Source organism: Peromyscus californicus, unplaced genomic scaffold, assembly GCF_007827085.1.
Source record: "Peromyscus californicus insignis strain IS unplaced genomic scaffold, ASM782708v3 Scaffold_7__1_contigs__length_154581171, whole genome shotgun sequence".
Classification (NCBI taxonomy): Eukaryota; Metazoa; Chordata; class Mammalia; order Rodentia; family Cricetidae; genus Peromyscus; species Peromyscus californicus.
The window spans coordinates 3,701,265-3,716,612 of NW_026294595.1; the positions used below are offsets into that span (position 1 = coordinate 3,701,265).

The window sequence follows — 15,348 nt, forward strand, 5'->3', positions numbered from 1 at the left end:
CTGGGAGGACATGGGCCAGCAGCTGGGTGGAAGAAGCGCAAGAAACCCTGCCTCAAAAACGGGCGAGTGAGGACTGACTCCAGGGTACCCTCCAGTCTCCACATGGGTGTGTGCAGTGTGCACCTGGGGTGCCCTCCAGTCTCCACATGGGTGTGTGCAGTGTGCACCTGGGGGTACCCTCCAGTCTCCACATGGGTGTGTGCAGTGTGCACCTGGGGTGCCCTCCAGTCTCCACATGGGTGTGTGCAGTGTGCACCTGGGGGTACCCTCCAGTCTCCACATGGGTGTGTGCAGTGTGCACCTGGGGGTACCCTCCAGTCTCCACATGGTTGTGTGCAGTGTGCACCTGGGGTGCCCTCCAGTCTCCACATGGGTGCATGCAGTGTGCACCTGGGGGTACCCTCCAGTCTCCACATGGGTACTGTGCCGTGTGCACCTGGGGGTACCCTCCAGTCTCCACATGGGTGTGTGCAGTGTGCACCTGGGGTGCCCTCCAGTCTCCACATGGGTGTGTGCAGTGTGCACCTGGGGTGCCCTCCAGTCTCCACATGGGTACTGTTCAGTGGGCACCTGGGGTGCCCTCCAGCCTCCACATGGGTGCGTGCAGTGTGCACCTGGGGGTACCCTCCAGTCTCCACATGAGTGTGTGCCGTGTGCACTTGGGGTGCCCTCCAGTCTCCACATGGGTGTGTGCAGTGTGCACCTGGGGGTGCCCTCTAGTCTCCACATGGGTGCCGTGTGCACCTGGGGTGCCCTCCAGTCTCCACATGGGTGTGTGTAGTGTGCACCTGGGGTACCCTCCAGTCTCCACATGGGTACTGTGCAGTGTGCACCTGGGGTGCCCTCCAGTCTCCACATGGGTACTGTGCAGTGTGCATGCCCATGTAGTACATACATATCACACAGACGTGTACACATAAGACTGATATAGACTATCAAAGTGCACCACACTAAAGATGAGTACTAATAAGTGGAATTTGTTTCTGTGTGTATATATGTATGTGTTTGGATATAACAAACTATTTCTTCACTTGATCACAACCAAATCTGTATTTCTCACCATAAATTATGGCTTTACAATAACACTGTGGCAGGCATTGTGTTGGGATAATGGTACAATTAGGAAGTTCCTGATGTTGGGCCTGGGGTTCTGTAGCTCAGTAGCAGAGCGTATGCCTGGCATGCATGAGGCCCTGGGTTCAATCCCAGGTACTGATACTAAAAGGAGGGAGGGAAAGGGCAGGAAGTGGGGAGAAGGTGGAGTAGATGTAAAACGAGTATTTGCCACAGTTGTTAAGGTCACGTGATCAACTGACTGGAAAGATATCGTTTAGTGACTAAGAACAGAGCTGCCCAGGGTGACCTGGGAGACTTGTGAGCAGTTACGGTGGCATCCAGGAAAGGACGTGAAGGGACACAGGCTTAGGAATTGAGAGGTGGCGCTGTATGCTTTGTGTCAAGGGGCATCTGGATGGAGACTCTCAGGTGCTCTCAGGTGAGTTTGGCTGAAGGTGTGAGCTGGAGACAGGGATGAGGTGTTGTCAGAGTACAGGTGGCAGGGACCTGCAGTCCTAGTTGAGGTCATCCAGGGGGAGGAATGGGACCAGATCTGTTCTGTCTTCACACTGGAGGAGCTGGTGGAGAACAGGATGAGGAGCTGCAGAGGAAGGGAGAAGGCTGCCTTGTCCTCTGGAAGGATCTTGGGCTTGTTTGGGCAAGTCCACTTATTTCTTGGAATAGGAGAAATTCCCACTGTGCAGGACTGGGAATTCCAGCCTGTCTGTGTCTTTTGATAGGCTGGGCAGTGGGGTAGCTGCCTGGGAGACACTGTGAGTGTAGGAAGTCGGGAGCACGGCTTCTTTGCTAAGTCTCTTAGATGGGTCTGAGGTCTAGGGCTGGACAGCCAGGGATGGCCGCTGTGGGGATGAGGTCCAGGGCTGGATGGCCAGAGATGGCCACTGTGGGGATGAGGTCTAGGGCTGGATGGCCAGGGATGGCCGCTGTGGAGATGAGGTCCGGGGCTGGACAGCCAGGGATGGCCACTGTGGGGATGAGGTCTAGGGCTGGATGGCCAGGGATGGCCGCTGTGGAGATGAGGTCCGGGGCTGGACAGCCAGGGATGGCCATTTCCACACGGCACCTCCTCTTTTGCTCTGTTTTCTGTCATGCCTCCGTCCGTTGCCGTGGGACAGCTGGAGAGGCTGACTCTCCCAGGTGAGTCTCGCTCACGCACTTCTTCTGAGCCCTGACCTGTGCCCGCCTGCCTGACATCCCTGCGTGCTTCATAGGACCCACGCGGATTCCTCGATTCCTCCTCGCCCTCTTCTTTCTCACTTCCAGTCTCAGCAAACAGTTCAGTCTCAGTCTGGGAGAATTTTTCCTTTGTCCGCCGGGTCTTAATTCTTTTATCAATTCTTGCTCCCAAATCCTGTCCACATCCTTCCTCCACTCCGCAGCTGCCACCCCGTTCACGCTGCCATCAGCTCTTTGGTGGTGGTGTGTGTTCCACATCTTTTCTTCCATCTACGGTGTGGTTATTAAAAATTTTAAGTATTAAGTCATTTATTTGTGTGCATGTGACCAGGCACTCATGTAGAAGTCAGAGGACAACCTGTGGGTGTTGGTTCTCTCCCTCCACTGTGTGGGTCCTGGGGATCAACTCACGTGTCAGGTTCCACACAAATGCCTTTGCCTGCTGAGCCCTCTTGCTGGCCTAATTCACAGAATTTTAATACTTCTCTAGCTCGCCCTTGGATACCATTAATGTGCCTGTGCATAAAGACATACCAGTGAAGACCAAACCCTAGTAACCTAGAGACCCGAATGCTTTATTCCAGGAGGTCTGTGATTCCTGGACGCTTTTGTCCTGTGTGATGGATCCGGCGCCCAGAGGTCACACAGTGCTGCGTGCCCCGTTCAGAAGGAAGCCATTTGAGTGGCGCTTTGCTGGCAGTTTCCCTCCCTCCTTTTAGAGCTCTATCGTGGTGATCTTTTAAGGCAGCTGACTATCACAGCGGCTTCCTTGGGGGATGGGGTGGGATTTGATGACTCAGTTGCTTCAGGCACAGATTGCTTCTGGAAGCTGGTCTCCTCCTCAGCCTTCCTCCCACTTCCTTGCACCTGCACTCCAGGCTGTCCTCTGGCTTCTCAGTCAAGGGTTGCCAACATGCTGGGATTGTCCATGGAGCTGAACAATTAACTGCTGGGAAATGGAATGTTTCAATTTTTAATTTAGCATTAATTTTTAATAGTGCTGTTTTGTCTTTCTGCTCAAGTAACCGAAGTGGACGCTGGGATTCTTACTCGGTTTCCAGAAGACAGGGCCTGAGAGGCCATGCAGCTGAGAGGTGCTGGCGGGTTGAACACCCACTGGGACTCAGAGGTTCTCAAGGGGAAGGACTAGGTGTCATTTCTGTTTAACTTCAGCTTGGCTCTTTGTATAAATTAAGTCACCGATGGCTCAGTCCCCTTCTCCTTCCCCGCCTCACTTGACTCATAAAGTAGGTGCTGGCAGAGATTAAATGTAGGAGTGAAAGACTTGTATGTAGCTCCTGGTACATGAAACATTAAATATGTGCCTGCTCCCTCTCTTCATTAAAAAGAGAGTAATACTGCATGCTCATATACAGCAGAAGTAATACCGTGGCTCATATACAGCAGAAGTAATACTGTAGCTCGTATACAACAGAAGTAATACTGTGGCTCATATACAGCAGAAGTAATACTGTGGCTCATATACAGCAGAAGTAATACTGTAGCTCGTATACAACAGAAGTAATACTGTGGCTCATATACAGCAGCAAGTAATACTGTGGCTCATATACAGCAGAAGTAATACCATGGCTCATATACAACAGAAGTAATACTGTGGCTCATATACAGCAGCAAGTAATACTGTGGCTCATATATAGCAGAAGTAATACCGTGGCTCATATACAACAGAAATAATACCGTGGCTCATATACAACAGAAGTAATACTGTGGCTCATGTACAGCAGAAGTAATACTGTGGCTCATATACAGCAGAAGTAATACCGTGGCTCATATACAGCAGAAGTAATACCGTGGCTCATATACAACAGAAGTAATACTGTGGCTCATATACAGCAGAAGTAATACTGTGGCTCGTATACAGCAGCAAGACTGAGGAAGTTGGTTGGTTAGAGCTACTGAGATGTCCTTAGCCAAAACTAACAGCCCAGCAAACAAGGCTGCGATATATGAGGAAGGTGGAGTTCACAAATGCTGCTTTTGAGAAATAGAATGTGTATATGTTTGTTTTCCCTTTTTGTTTTGAAATCCTGTCATTCAATAAAGCCAGAGTGCAGCAGGACTAAATGTGCTTCCAGGGCAGGGCTCTACAAGTGAGCTCCCACAAAGCTGGGCCCTGCGATCGCCTAACACCCGTGACACAAGGCTCGTCACATCAGTGCTGACGAGATGCCACAGTAGCTACTGAAGGGACAAAGACAAATCTGGGGTTTAACCTGATTTTATCAGCACAGCAAGTGTCCATCTAAAGAGCAGCAGAGACTGGGGCTCAAAGCACTGGCCTCCAGAGAAAGCCTCTCTGGGTTCGAGTCTCGGGTCCCTGACTTAGTAGTTGTGTGACTTCAGGCAAACTACTTAGTCTTCCTGTTACAAGTTCTTAATTGATTAGATAGGAATCAGTTAGTTACTTGCACATGACTTTGACATAATGTAACCCTCTGTAGATTCTGGTTCGGGCCATTGGCAGATAATATTGCTTAATGAGATAGTGGGTACAGTTGACTTCAGATGTGACCCTGCCTCAGAAGAACACATGGTTCCAAAACTCACAGGAAGTGCTCCATGTTCATTTAGGTAATTGTCAACATCTGTGACCAGTTACATGTCTTTGGTCAAATTAATAAGTTCCCTGAACCTTGCTTTCATGCCTAGATAATGGATACAACATGTCACAGGCACGTGAAAAGGACAAACCCGGCTAGGGTTGGTACAGAGTCCACTGTGACACCTTTCATGACTGACGTGTGCCCGAGCGGACACACCTGGTGTGCTAAAGAGGGAGCCGAGTCTCAGTCGGAGACTCCAAGCAAGCTGTCACCAAGGCACCAGGTGGCCAGGAGAGCAGGTGGCCGGTAGGTCTTTCCTACCCTGCCACTCCACCAAGAGGAGATATTTCCAGCTGTCCTGGGGAAGAAAGAGGCCAGCCAGAGGCAGCACAGGGTGGGGGGCAGGATCACCTCAAGACTCAGAGAGCAGAGTCTGGTGATGGGCGCCTTCTCCACTCCGCCCATCAGCTCTGTGTAGCCGATGGTAGCTATGTGCACACTCTGCTCTCCAGCAACTGTGGAAGGTGCAGGGGATGTTCCTCTTGGCTCCTACCACCACCACCACCACCACCACCACCACCACCACCACCACCACCACCACCACCACATGCTCGCAGCAGGGCCACATGCTCCACGCAGGGAGGATCAGAATGTCGCAGTCTCCCTGCAGACCCACTTACCTCCCCGGCTTGGGTGGCTTTCGCCCTGTGAAGCGGAAGGGCCAGGGCCGCATGGCGGGCGGGATGTCAGCATGGGAGCCAGTGAGCTTTAGGTTTAAATGTCAGACAAACGCTGTGCAAAGCTAAGTAAGTTTGGTCAAAGTGTGTCCCGCCCCGCCAGGGCCTACCCTCCTGGTGTGTCAGTCTGTCCCAAGTGAACTGGAGATCCAGTATGAGTCTACACTGCACTCCTGCCTAGACTCCGCCCTGCTAGGCTGCTGCTTTCTGTCCTTCCTGCACTCAGCCTTCAGTCACTGTCGCCTGGCTGCCTGTGTTGGTGCTGCTGGGTCTCAATCAAGCTTTCTGAGTAATGAGAACAAGCCTCTTGTGTTCCTAGTGAAGACACAATGCAGGCAGGGGAAGGACTTTGCCAGAGTCCTGCTTTCCAGCCTTGGCTGTGCTGTGCTCCACAGAGTCCCTTCCTTTCTGGGCACTTCTGCGTCCTTGTCTATAAAATGAAATTGGTAACACCAGTGTGACCCCAGGGCAACCCTGACTATACACTAATTAGAGAGACAAGAATGGGACTGCAGAGCTGGCCTGTGGATAAGCTCGGTCTGCTCTGCAAGCATGAGTTCAGATTCTCAGCACCCATGTAAAATGCCAGGTGGGTGTGGCAGCCTGGCCGTGATCCCACCGCTTCGAAGCTGGAGAGCGGATTCCACAGAACAAGCTAACTGGTTAGACTAGTCTGCACTGACAAGCAAGGTTCATTTGAGAGGCTTGTCTCAGTGAACAAAGACTTCCAACACCAACCTTAAGTGTGCCTTCACCGTACTTACATACATACAAACATGCATGCAAACATGCATGCATAAATGCATCCCACACACGCAGTTTTTTAAAGTTCTAAAAAAGTGAGAGAACAGTGAAAATGAGAGGAAAGGGATCATTTGATGTGTCCATTGGGAAGAGGGGCCCATAAGGAGGTCTAGTGACCCCCAGCTCTGTCTTTGGGGCACTGACTGCCCTTTAGGTTTAGGCACTAGGCAGAGGTGTGCGTAACTAACTGCCCAGCATTGACCTGTCCTTGTCACCACAGCAGCCTGTCCTTCGGCGTGGTTTCACAAGTGGTTAGGATTGTGAGACCTCTTCCTAGGGAGACAAGCTCCCCCTCTGACTGGTACAGGCTTGGGCTTCTCTCTTCCCTCAGCAGGAGACTGCTGGAGAAGTCCCCGTTCCTCAAAGAACATCGTCTCAATAGCCTGCCAGCTGAAGAGAGGGGACACGCAGTCTCTAGAGTCTCTCTATCCTGCAGGACGGTGACACCAGCATCCCCCGAGTCTGGGGCCCTTCCTGGCCTTTCTCTCTCAGCTCCGACTTCTTTCGCTCATCCCCCTGCATCACATCTGAGGGTCTTCTTAGGCTCTGATGATATTCCCAAGGACAAATAAAAAGCCAAACATGTCAGTTAGGGCCTGGAGAGAAACGCAAAGGTGTCTGGGATGTGGATCGGTTGGTAGAGTGCCTACCAAGCACACGGAATGTAGGTTCTGTTCCCAGCACCTCCTAAAGGGGTGGTCCATGCCTGTAATCCCACACTTGGAAGATGGAAAAAGGAGAGTTGGTAGTTCAGGGTGATCCTTGGCTACATAGGGAGTTTGAGGTCAGCCTTGGTTACATGAATAGACAGTGAGAATCCAAGAAGGTGCCGGAGCAGCCTTCAGAGGTGCCTGGGCCCAGTGCTACCCACGCCCATGTCACACCTATTCAGGCACTTGGGGATGAAGCTTCACTCGGGATTCAGGGCCGGTTGCCACGGATCTTGCTGGCCTCCTCTTCCTTGGCCATCCTCTTACCGTCCATAGAGGTTCTGACTCACGGTGCTGCATGTTCTGTGTCCAGGAACCGCCCGGAGGTTTTGTCAGTGACTCCGTGGAAGGCGCCCATCGTGTGGGAAGGCACTTACGACAGAGCGGTGCTGGAAAAGTATTACGCCAGACGGAGAATCACCGTGGGGCTGACGGTTTTTGCTGTGGGAAAGTAAGCAAACTGGCAGACTGGCCTTTCGTTTTTTCTCTTGTTCTACCATCGAAGTCTTGTTTGTGAGGGACCCATAGCAACACGGAGGCCTTACTTTGTCCGAGTTACTAGACAGGAGACTTCTGTCTCCTTTCTGATGAAGGCTGAGGAACAAAAGCAATAGTAGGTAAGTCCACCCATTCCCACCACAGAGGGGAGGGAAACTGTCTTCAGTGCCACTGGATCCAAGAGCCACCAGCATACCTACCGCTCCCTCCTCCCCGACCTCCAGGGCTTTCCTAGGGAGGCAGCAAGTGCCAGCTGTTGGCTGGCTGGGATGTGAGTGTTCCTCCTGTGCTCGGCACGCCCAGGGCCATGGACAGGGGCTTACACAAGCTCCAGGAGTGTGCTCTGTGCACCATGACCTCCATGCCGATGTGTGGCTGTTGCTCCTTCGTGGGTTCCTCTGGTCCTGTCTACCTGATCATCCTGGAGGATTTGATCCTGGTGTTTGGGTGGGCAGAACCTGCTAAGACTAAACAGGTTCTGGCTGCCCCAGCTTCTGTTTCCTTATTCAGAACATTTGATGCAGGAAAATTGTAATCATTCTTACCAAAGTTTGAGCTGTGCCATTGGTTTTACAGTATAACCCATTTTGTTTTTTCTTAGTGAATAAAATGTTTTCCCCTAAAATAAAACATTAGGTTTAATTTCTAATTTTTTTCTTTTCTTTTTTTGAGGCAGAGTTTCATTTTTAAGGATTTTGTTGTTGTTGTTGTTTTTGAGACAGGGTTTCTCTGTGTAGCTTTGAAGCCTGTCCTGGAACTTGCTTTGTAGACCAAGCTGGCCTTGAACTCACAGAGATCCACCTGCCTCTACCTCCCGAGTGCTGGGATTAAAGGCGGCGTGCGCCACCACCGCCCGAGTTTTAAGGATGTTTTAAGAAAGGCTGAGTGAGGATTATGAGAGAGCTACCAACAAAGTAAGACATGCTGGAGAGTGTGGGCTTCTGAGAGAATCACCGTGTGCTTTTAAAAAAAGCATGCGTGTGGAGGTCAGAGGACAGTTGTCCGGAGTCAGCCCTCTTCTTCCACAGTGTGGGTTCTGGGGATCCAACTCAAGTCTTCGGGTTTGGCAGCAAGTACCCCTACGTACCGGAACGCTTGCTGGACGTGCCTCTTTATCTGCCCTCTGGGCCTCTGTGTTGATGCCTCTTATAAAAAAGCCACAAAATATGCAGGATGCCCAGCTCCCTGCCATGTTCAAATGGAGCAGAAGGGGCAGGTTGGCCTGAGCTTGGGCTTTGACAAGGACCTCAAAGAAGGCACTGTGAGGCTGTCACAGGACCCCCAGTGCCCATGACTGTCTTTGGGAAGTTCCAACATTGCTCAGTGTGCTGAGTCCCCGAGCCTAATGGCATGCCATCGGGAAACAGTGGTGTGCAGTTTGGACATTTCACTAGAAGAATAAAATTGTGTTGTTTTGGGGTGGGATTCAGGGCTCCACTCAGCAAAACTCCCCTCGTCACAGAAGGGATAAGACAGCCACACTGCACATTGATTTGATCCTGCCTGGTGTTCCCCAAAGAACAGAACGAACCCACTGTCCTATGATACTATCCACCATCCCACCACAACTTTGCAGAAAAACGGAAAACAAAACAACAAAAAAGCCCCTTGAGTCCCTCCCACCTCCTGGTGAAATCCGTGCTCCCCAGCTAGGCAAGTCTGCAACAGTGAATTGCAGAGGAAATGCATCCGGACCTTCAGGGAGGTGTGAGATTTGCTTTGTTTTTATTTCAGTGCCTGGAGCTAACTGTGGTATTTTAACCTCTTAAATGTCACTGGGTGTCACACTGACTCCACCCCACACACCCCTAAGTATTGTTTCCCAAGTTTCAGGGCACACTGGTTTTCTAAATTTCAGAGTACAGAAGTCTGTCCTGACCCCCAGCCATGGGGTCATGTCAGAGCCCTCTTTTACCACTGAGCTGTGTTTGCCTCATGTAAAGAATCAGTCCTAGAAACCCGGGGCTTCCCAATGCCAACAGTAAAAGTGCAGTTTATTTCAATGGCAAAGAGCAGCCCAAGCATCAAGAAAAACAAAACAAAACAGAAAATACCAGTCATTACTGCATTCAGAACGTTGTGATTGGCTAGTTGTGTGCTCAGTAACTAACTGTGATCCGTATTCTCTGTGTGTAAGTTCGAGGTTTGGAAAAGGCCCACGTGACGCCTCTCATCTCTGAGGTCTCCTTGGTATGACTTGGGAAGTAGCTTGAGCTTGTAGGAGCATCACTATAATGTCACTCAAATGAGTAAATAGTCAAATTGACATGTCTCATTTATTAGAATGGAAAAAAACCCCGACAGTTCCAAATGTTGGAAAAGATGTGAAGTAATCGGAACCCTTGTTTGTTGCTAGTGGGAATACAAAACAGTGCAGCCATTTGGAGGAAATTTTGGCAGTTGCTTGCAAAACTGAACACGCTCTTATCATAATCTAGTGATCAGATTCCTTGGTATTGACCCAAGTGAGTTGAAAACATGTCTACACAAACACCTACATAGATATATTTAGGAGCTTTATTCATAATTGCTAAAACTTGGAAGCAAACAAGTTTTCCTTTGACAGGTGAATGTAAAAATGAACTGTGGTCAATTCAGACAATAGGATATTATTCAGTGCTAAAAAGTGAGCTATAAAGCCACAGAAAGCAAGGAGGAATTTTTGTCACTTGTCACTAAGTGAAGAACCTGATCTGGAAAGGCTCCTGTGCTGGCGCTGCTGGTCCCTGTCACAGAAAATGCTCTACAGCTGGATCTGAGGAGGCATCTTCTCAACTGAGGCTCCTCCTCTTTGGCGACTCCAGCATTTTCTTAATTAGTGGTCCATGGGGGAGGGCCCAGCACACTGTGGGTGGTGCCATCCCTGGGCTGGTGGTCCTGGGTTCTATAAAAAAGCAGACTGAGCGAGCCATGAGGAGCAAGCCAGTGATCAGCACCCTCCATGGCCTCTGCATCAGCTCCTGTCCCCAGGTTCCTGCCCTGCTTGAGTTCCTGTCCTGACTTCTGTTGGCTACCATGTGAAGGTGTGATCTGAATAACTCTTTCCTTCTGAACTTGCTTTTGGTCTTGGTGTTCCACCAGAGCAACATAACCCTAGGACAGGTCCGTTCTGACCTGCTTCTGCTTATGATTCTGGAAGAGGCAAAACTATAGTGTCAGGAACAGAATTGGTGACTGAGGAGCTGGGGGAGAGAGAAGGGAAAAAGAAGAACCCAGAAGATTCTTAAGGCAGTGAAGCTATTCTGAATGATACCACAGCGGTGGGTACACTCGACATTGTGCTTTTGCGCATTTCCCAAAGTGAACCTTAGGATAAACTATGCATCAGTGTGGAAGTGACAGCCGCCACAGACTAACACCTGGAACGTGGGTGGTCCTAGCAGGAAAGGGCATCTAGGCAGGAGGGATATGGACACTCCCAATACTTTCAGCTCAGTTTTGCTCAGAATTCAAAATTGCTCTCAAGAATGCTTTTTTAAAAAGACAAAAGTGAGCCGGGCGGTGGTGGCGCATGCCTTTAATCCCAGCACTCGGGAGGCAGAGCCAGGTGGATCTCTGTGAGTTCGAGGCCAGCCTGGGCTACCAAGTGAGTTCCAGGAAAGGTGCAAAGCTACACAGAGAAACCTTGTCTCGAAAAACCAAAAAATAAAAAATAAAAAAAAATAAAAAGACAGAAGTGTTAAAATACAGCCAGACTGTAGCTTAGGTGGTTGACTGCATGATGTACGTGAAGCTCTGGGTTTAATCCCAGACACTGCAGATGCTGTGACACATAATCCTAGCAGGACTATGAGAAGTTCAAGGCCATCCTTGGCTGCATAGTGAGCTTGAGGCTAGCCTGGTATATATGACAACCTGTCTCAAAAAAAAAAAAAAAAAGTTAAACGGAGGTGAAATCAGAGACTGTTCAAGTATTTGGAGGATTCATAGCATCATATTTGTCTGGATGATACCCTGGCATTTGGGGCAACCAATGGGAGGTTTGTAGAATGACCACGCAGTGTGGGTGTAGATCTACATTCGACACACCATTCCCTGTACCACAGAGTGGATGGGACAGTGCTGGTGGCTAGACTTAACCTAACACAGAGAAGATAAGATGTTATGAATCCTCAGTGAACTTGAGCAACATACTTTGTGTTTGGCCTGGGAGTAGCAACATTTCGGGCTATTCAAGAGCTGCACTTTCTTTGACAGCAGGCTTCTAAATAGGAGAACAGAGCCTTAGCATGGAGCTTAGTGCAAAGTGGAGTAGTTGAGAACACACTCTCAGACTGGCTGGCCTCCAAGAGCAAGAGGACAGGGCTGTGCCTGCCCAGGTGTTCTTACAAAGTTGGTGGTAGAAGAAGTTGCTCCACTCTCCTCAAGGACAGGGAGACGAGCTGGTGGAGAACAGCCAGGGTGCTGTACAAACATGTGTCCTCTACATGAGAACACGTAACTGGTGTGTGCAGAAGTCATTCCCCTCCTAAACACAAAATACAGACCATCTGAGTGTCATAGCGTGGGGTTAAATTTGTCCCTCTCTGTTTCAGGTACATTGAGCATTACTTGGAAGATTTTCTGGAGTCTGCTAACAGGCACTTCATGGTTGGCCACAGGGTCATATTTTATGTCATGATAGACGATACCTCCAGAATGCCTTTTATACACCTGAGTCCTCTGCATTCCTTACAAGTGTTTGAGATCAAATCTGAGAAGAGGTGGCAAGACATCAGCATGATGCGCATGAAGACCATCGGGGAGCACATCCTGGCCCACATACAGCACGAAGTCGACTTCCTCTTCTGCATGGACGTGGATCAGGTCTTTCAAGACAACTTTGGTGTGGAGACTCTGGGTCAGTTGGTAGCTCAGCTCCAGGCCTGGTGGTACAAGGCCGATCATGACGAGTTTACCTATGAGAGGCGGGAGCTGTCGGCAGCGTACATCCCATTTGGACAGGGGGATTTTTATTACCATGCAGCCATTTTTGGAGGAACACCCACTCGCATTCTCAACCTCACCCGGGAGTGCTTTGAGGGAATCCTCCAGGACAAGGAAAACAACATAGAAGCCAAGTGGCATGATGAAAGCCACCTTAACAAATACTTCCTTTTCAACAAACCCACTAAAGTCTTATCCCCAGAGTACTGTTGGGACTATCAGATAGGCTTGCCTTCAGAAATTAAAAATGTCAAGATAGCTTGGCAGACAAAGGAGTATAATTTGGTTAGAAGTAATGTCTGACTTCAAATTGTGCTGGTAGATTTCTAAATTTGACAGAATTATTCTGGCTAATTCCTCAAAAAAGTAGTAACAGTTAATTTTTAACTTGAAAATCAAAACCAAAACCCACCAACATGGCAAACACATACTATTTCTCCTTATAACTTTGAGCCTTGTAATATGTGAAAAAGAGTCTATGGTAAGTAATCAGATGTAAATTCTCAGTGATTTCTTATATATTCTGGGTTTGGGGGAAATACTGTATAGGCTGAAATCAAAATTGATTTGCCATAGGTAAAGAAAAAGCCAGAACATTCTACCTAGTATGCCAGATAGCCTATTGGAGAACAGGGTGCTAAGAGAAATGTTTGGCAACAAAATGGGCTAGATCGGAGTGGGGGGGGGGTGCTGTCCCCTTGGTTCATTGCCTTCCTGGTTGTGGGGATTCTAAAGCAACACAGAGAGACTTTGCAGAAGAGAACTGTATAAGGACACCAACATGGTCCTCAAAGGCTTTTTACAGCCGATGGCATCAAGACCCCATTAAGCTATTGTTTGGCTTAATGGCTTAATTGTATGGCTGTGCATAAGGAAGGTCGAGAGCGCTGATAGGTGTCATGGTGGCACATGTCCAGAGTCCCAGTAAATGTGGGGCTGACCACCTAGAGACTGTGCTGTGCTGGAGGGACATGGCATGGAGTTGGTGCTTGAATTGAGGTGTAAATACAGGCACCATTCTTGACAATGACTAATAGCAGGAATGGAATAGAAGGTGAGTGGGTGGCGTTACGGAAGGAGAGGACCCGATTTCTGCCAGAAGACACTCGGTCATCATCTGGTCCTACCACCTGCTCTGAACCTCAAGGTTCCTCAGCCCATCATGTTCCAGTCTGGAGGGCTGACATGAAGAGAAAGCCCTCCATCATGTGACCTTGCTTCCCCCTGCTCTGTCTACACTATGCAAGTGTGATAGCCAGACAGATGTACTGGACAACATGGGTAACTGACTATAGCAATGGGAGACCCAGTCACCATAACTGAGCTGCTAAACGTTCAGTTCCCTTCTCTGAGAGAAGCTTCACTTCTCTGTAAGTGGTTCTCAAACTATGGGCCGCAACCCTTACAATGGTCGCATATCAGATATTTATATTTTGATTTATAACAGCAAAATTTATAATTATGAAGTACCAATGAATAATTTTATGGTTGGGGCCACCACAACATGAGAAACTTGTAGTCAAAAGTTTCTCTGGTCCCACCCGGTCCCACAGTCCTGCAGCTGCTTATAAAATAATCACTCAGAGGCTTAATATTTTTTACAAACTGTATGGCCTATGGCAGGCCTCTTGCTGGCTAGATCTTATATCTTAAATTAACCATTTCTATTAATCTGTGTTTTGCCACATATTCTGTGGCTTTACTGGTCTGCTGGCATGTTGCTCCTTGGGCAGCAGGCTGGCGTCTCTCCCACTCCACCTTTCTCTTTCCTGTCTCTCTCCTTGGATTTCCCGCCTGCCTCTAAGCTGCCTTACCATAGGCCAAAGCAGCTTATTTATTAACCAATGGGAACAACATATACCACAGCATACAGAAAGGCATCCCCCAGCAGGAACTGTATTAGAGGGTGGCAGCATTAGGAAGGTTGAGAACCACTGCTCTATATGGTAATGTAAGCAAATCGGTATAAGGGGGTTGTTGGCTCATGTTTCCATGTATGCACATATTCATATTTCCATGTGTGCATATTTATTTTGCTTGTCTTCCAGTTGTGCCGTCTGTTTCTGTTCTCAAGCAATTTATTTAAAAAGCCGTTGCACTCTCAACGTATAGTGTGAAGAGCTTCAATTAAAAAAACCATCTTACATTTTGTCCACATTACACCACCTCTTACTCTTCAGGTGTTAAAAAAAAAAAGTCATATACCCAGCAGCAACAAAAAAAACCTCACAAATTTCCTGAAAGAGTGGGCTTTGCAGAAGGAAGTGGAGACTGCACACTGGCTAAGAACCCCACCTCCCTGTCGTTCAGGTTGTGCTGGATCCAGACTGAAGAGAGTTTGATGTGTGAAGTCCTGAACCAAAGAAATGATCTGCTCTGAAAGTGTAGCAAAAGGCTGAAGAAATTTTGAGGGAATTTCATGATTTTTAAATATTCATCTAAATTTAAATCCTTAATGAGTAAATTTAGAATGTTATTAAAGGTAATGTTTTAAACATTTTTAAAATAAAAATTCTGGTTTACAATTGAATAAATTATTTTCTCAGTATATTCTGGTCTGGTCATGGATTATGCATTTTCTCCCAGAGATGTTCAAAAGTATCAATTATGGTTGTCTATAATGACACAGAATTTTAGGACTTTAGGCTTAGAAAAGCCGTCATGACCTCCTGGACTTGCCCTATTACAGAGATAGCCACAAATAGCAGGCTTGACTGTCACTCCCAAGTTATAAAGCTCTGTGTGTGTGTGTGTGTGTGTGTGTGTGTGTGTGTGCGCATATGAAATTGCCTGGCAGAGCCATGTGGTAAGAGGCAGAGTACATGAGGGCACTGTTTGGCTGCCCTGTGTTCAGCC

General features: G+C 48.5%; 1 protein-coding gene across 6 annotated transcripts in view; it reads left to right on the forward strand.

The window, feature by feature from the left end:
* Positions 1 to 15,040, forward strand: part of Ggta1 (glycoprotein alpha-galactosyltransferase 1 (inactive)) — a 113,285-nt gene extending 98,245 nt beyond the window's left edge. For all 6 annotated transcript variants that reach the window (XM_052724240.1, XM_052724239.1, XM_052724241.1 and 3 more), the window contains 2 exons: positions 7,382 to 7,519; positions 12,102 to 15,040. In XM_052724240.1, the coding sequence (XP_052580200.1) occupies positions 7,382 to 7,519; positions 12,102 to 12,795 (832 nt within the window). In that variant the 3' untranslated portion in view covers positions 12,796 to 15,040. The remainder of the gene's footprint in view (positions 1 to 7,381; positions 7,520 to 12,101) is intronic.
* Positions 15,041 to 15,348: the final 308 nt, after the last annotated feature.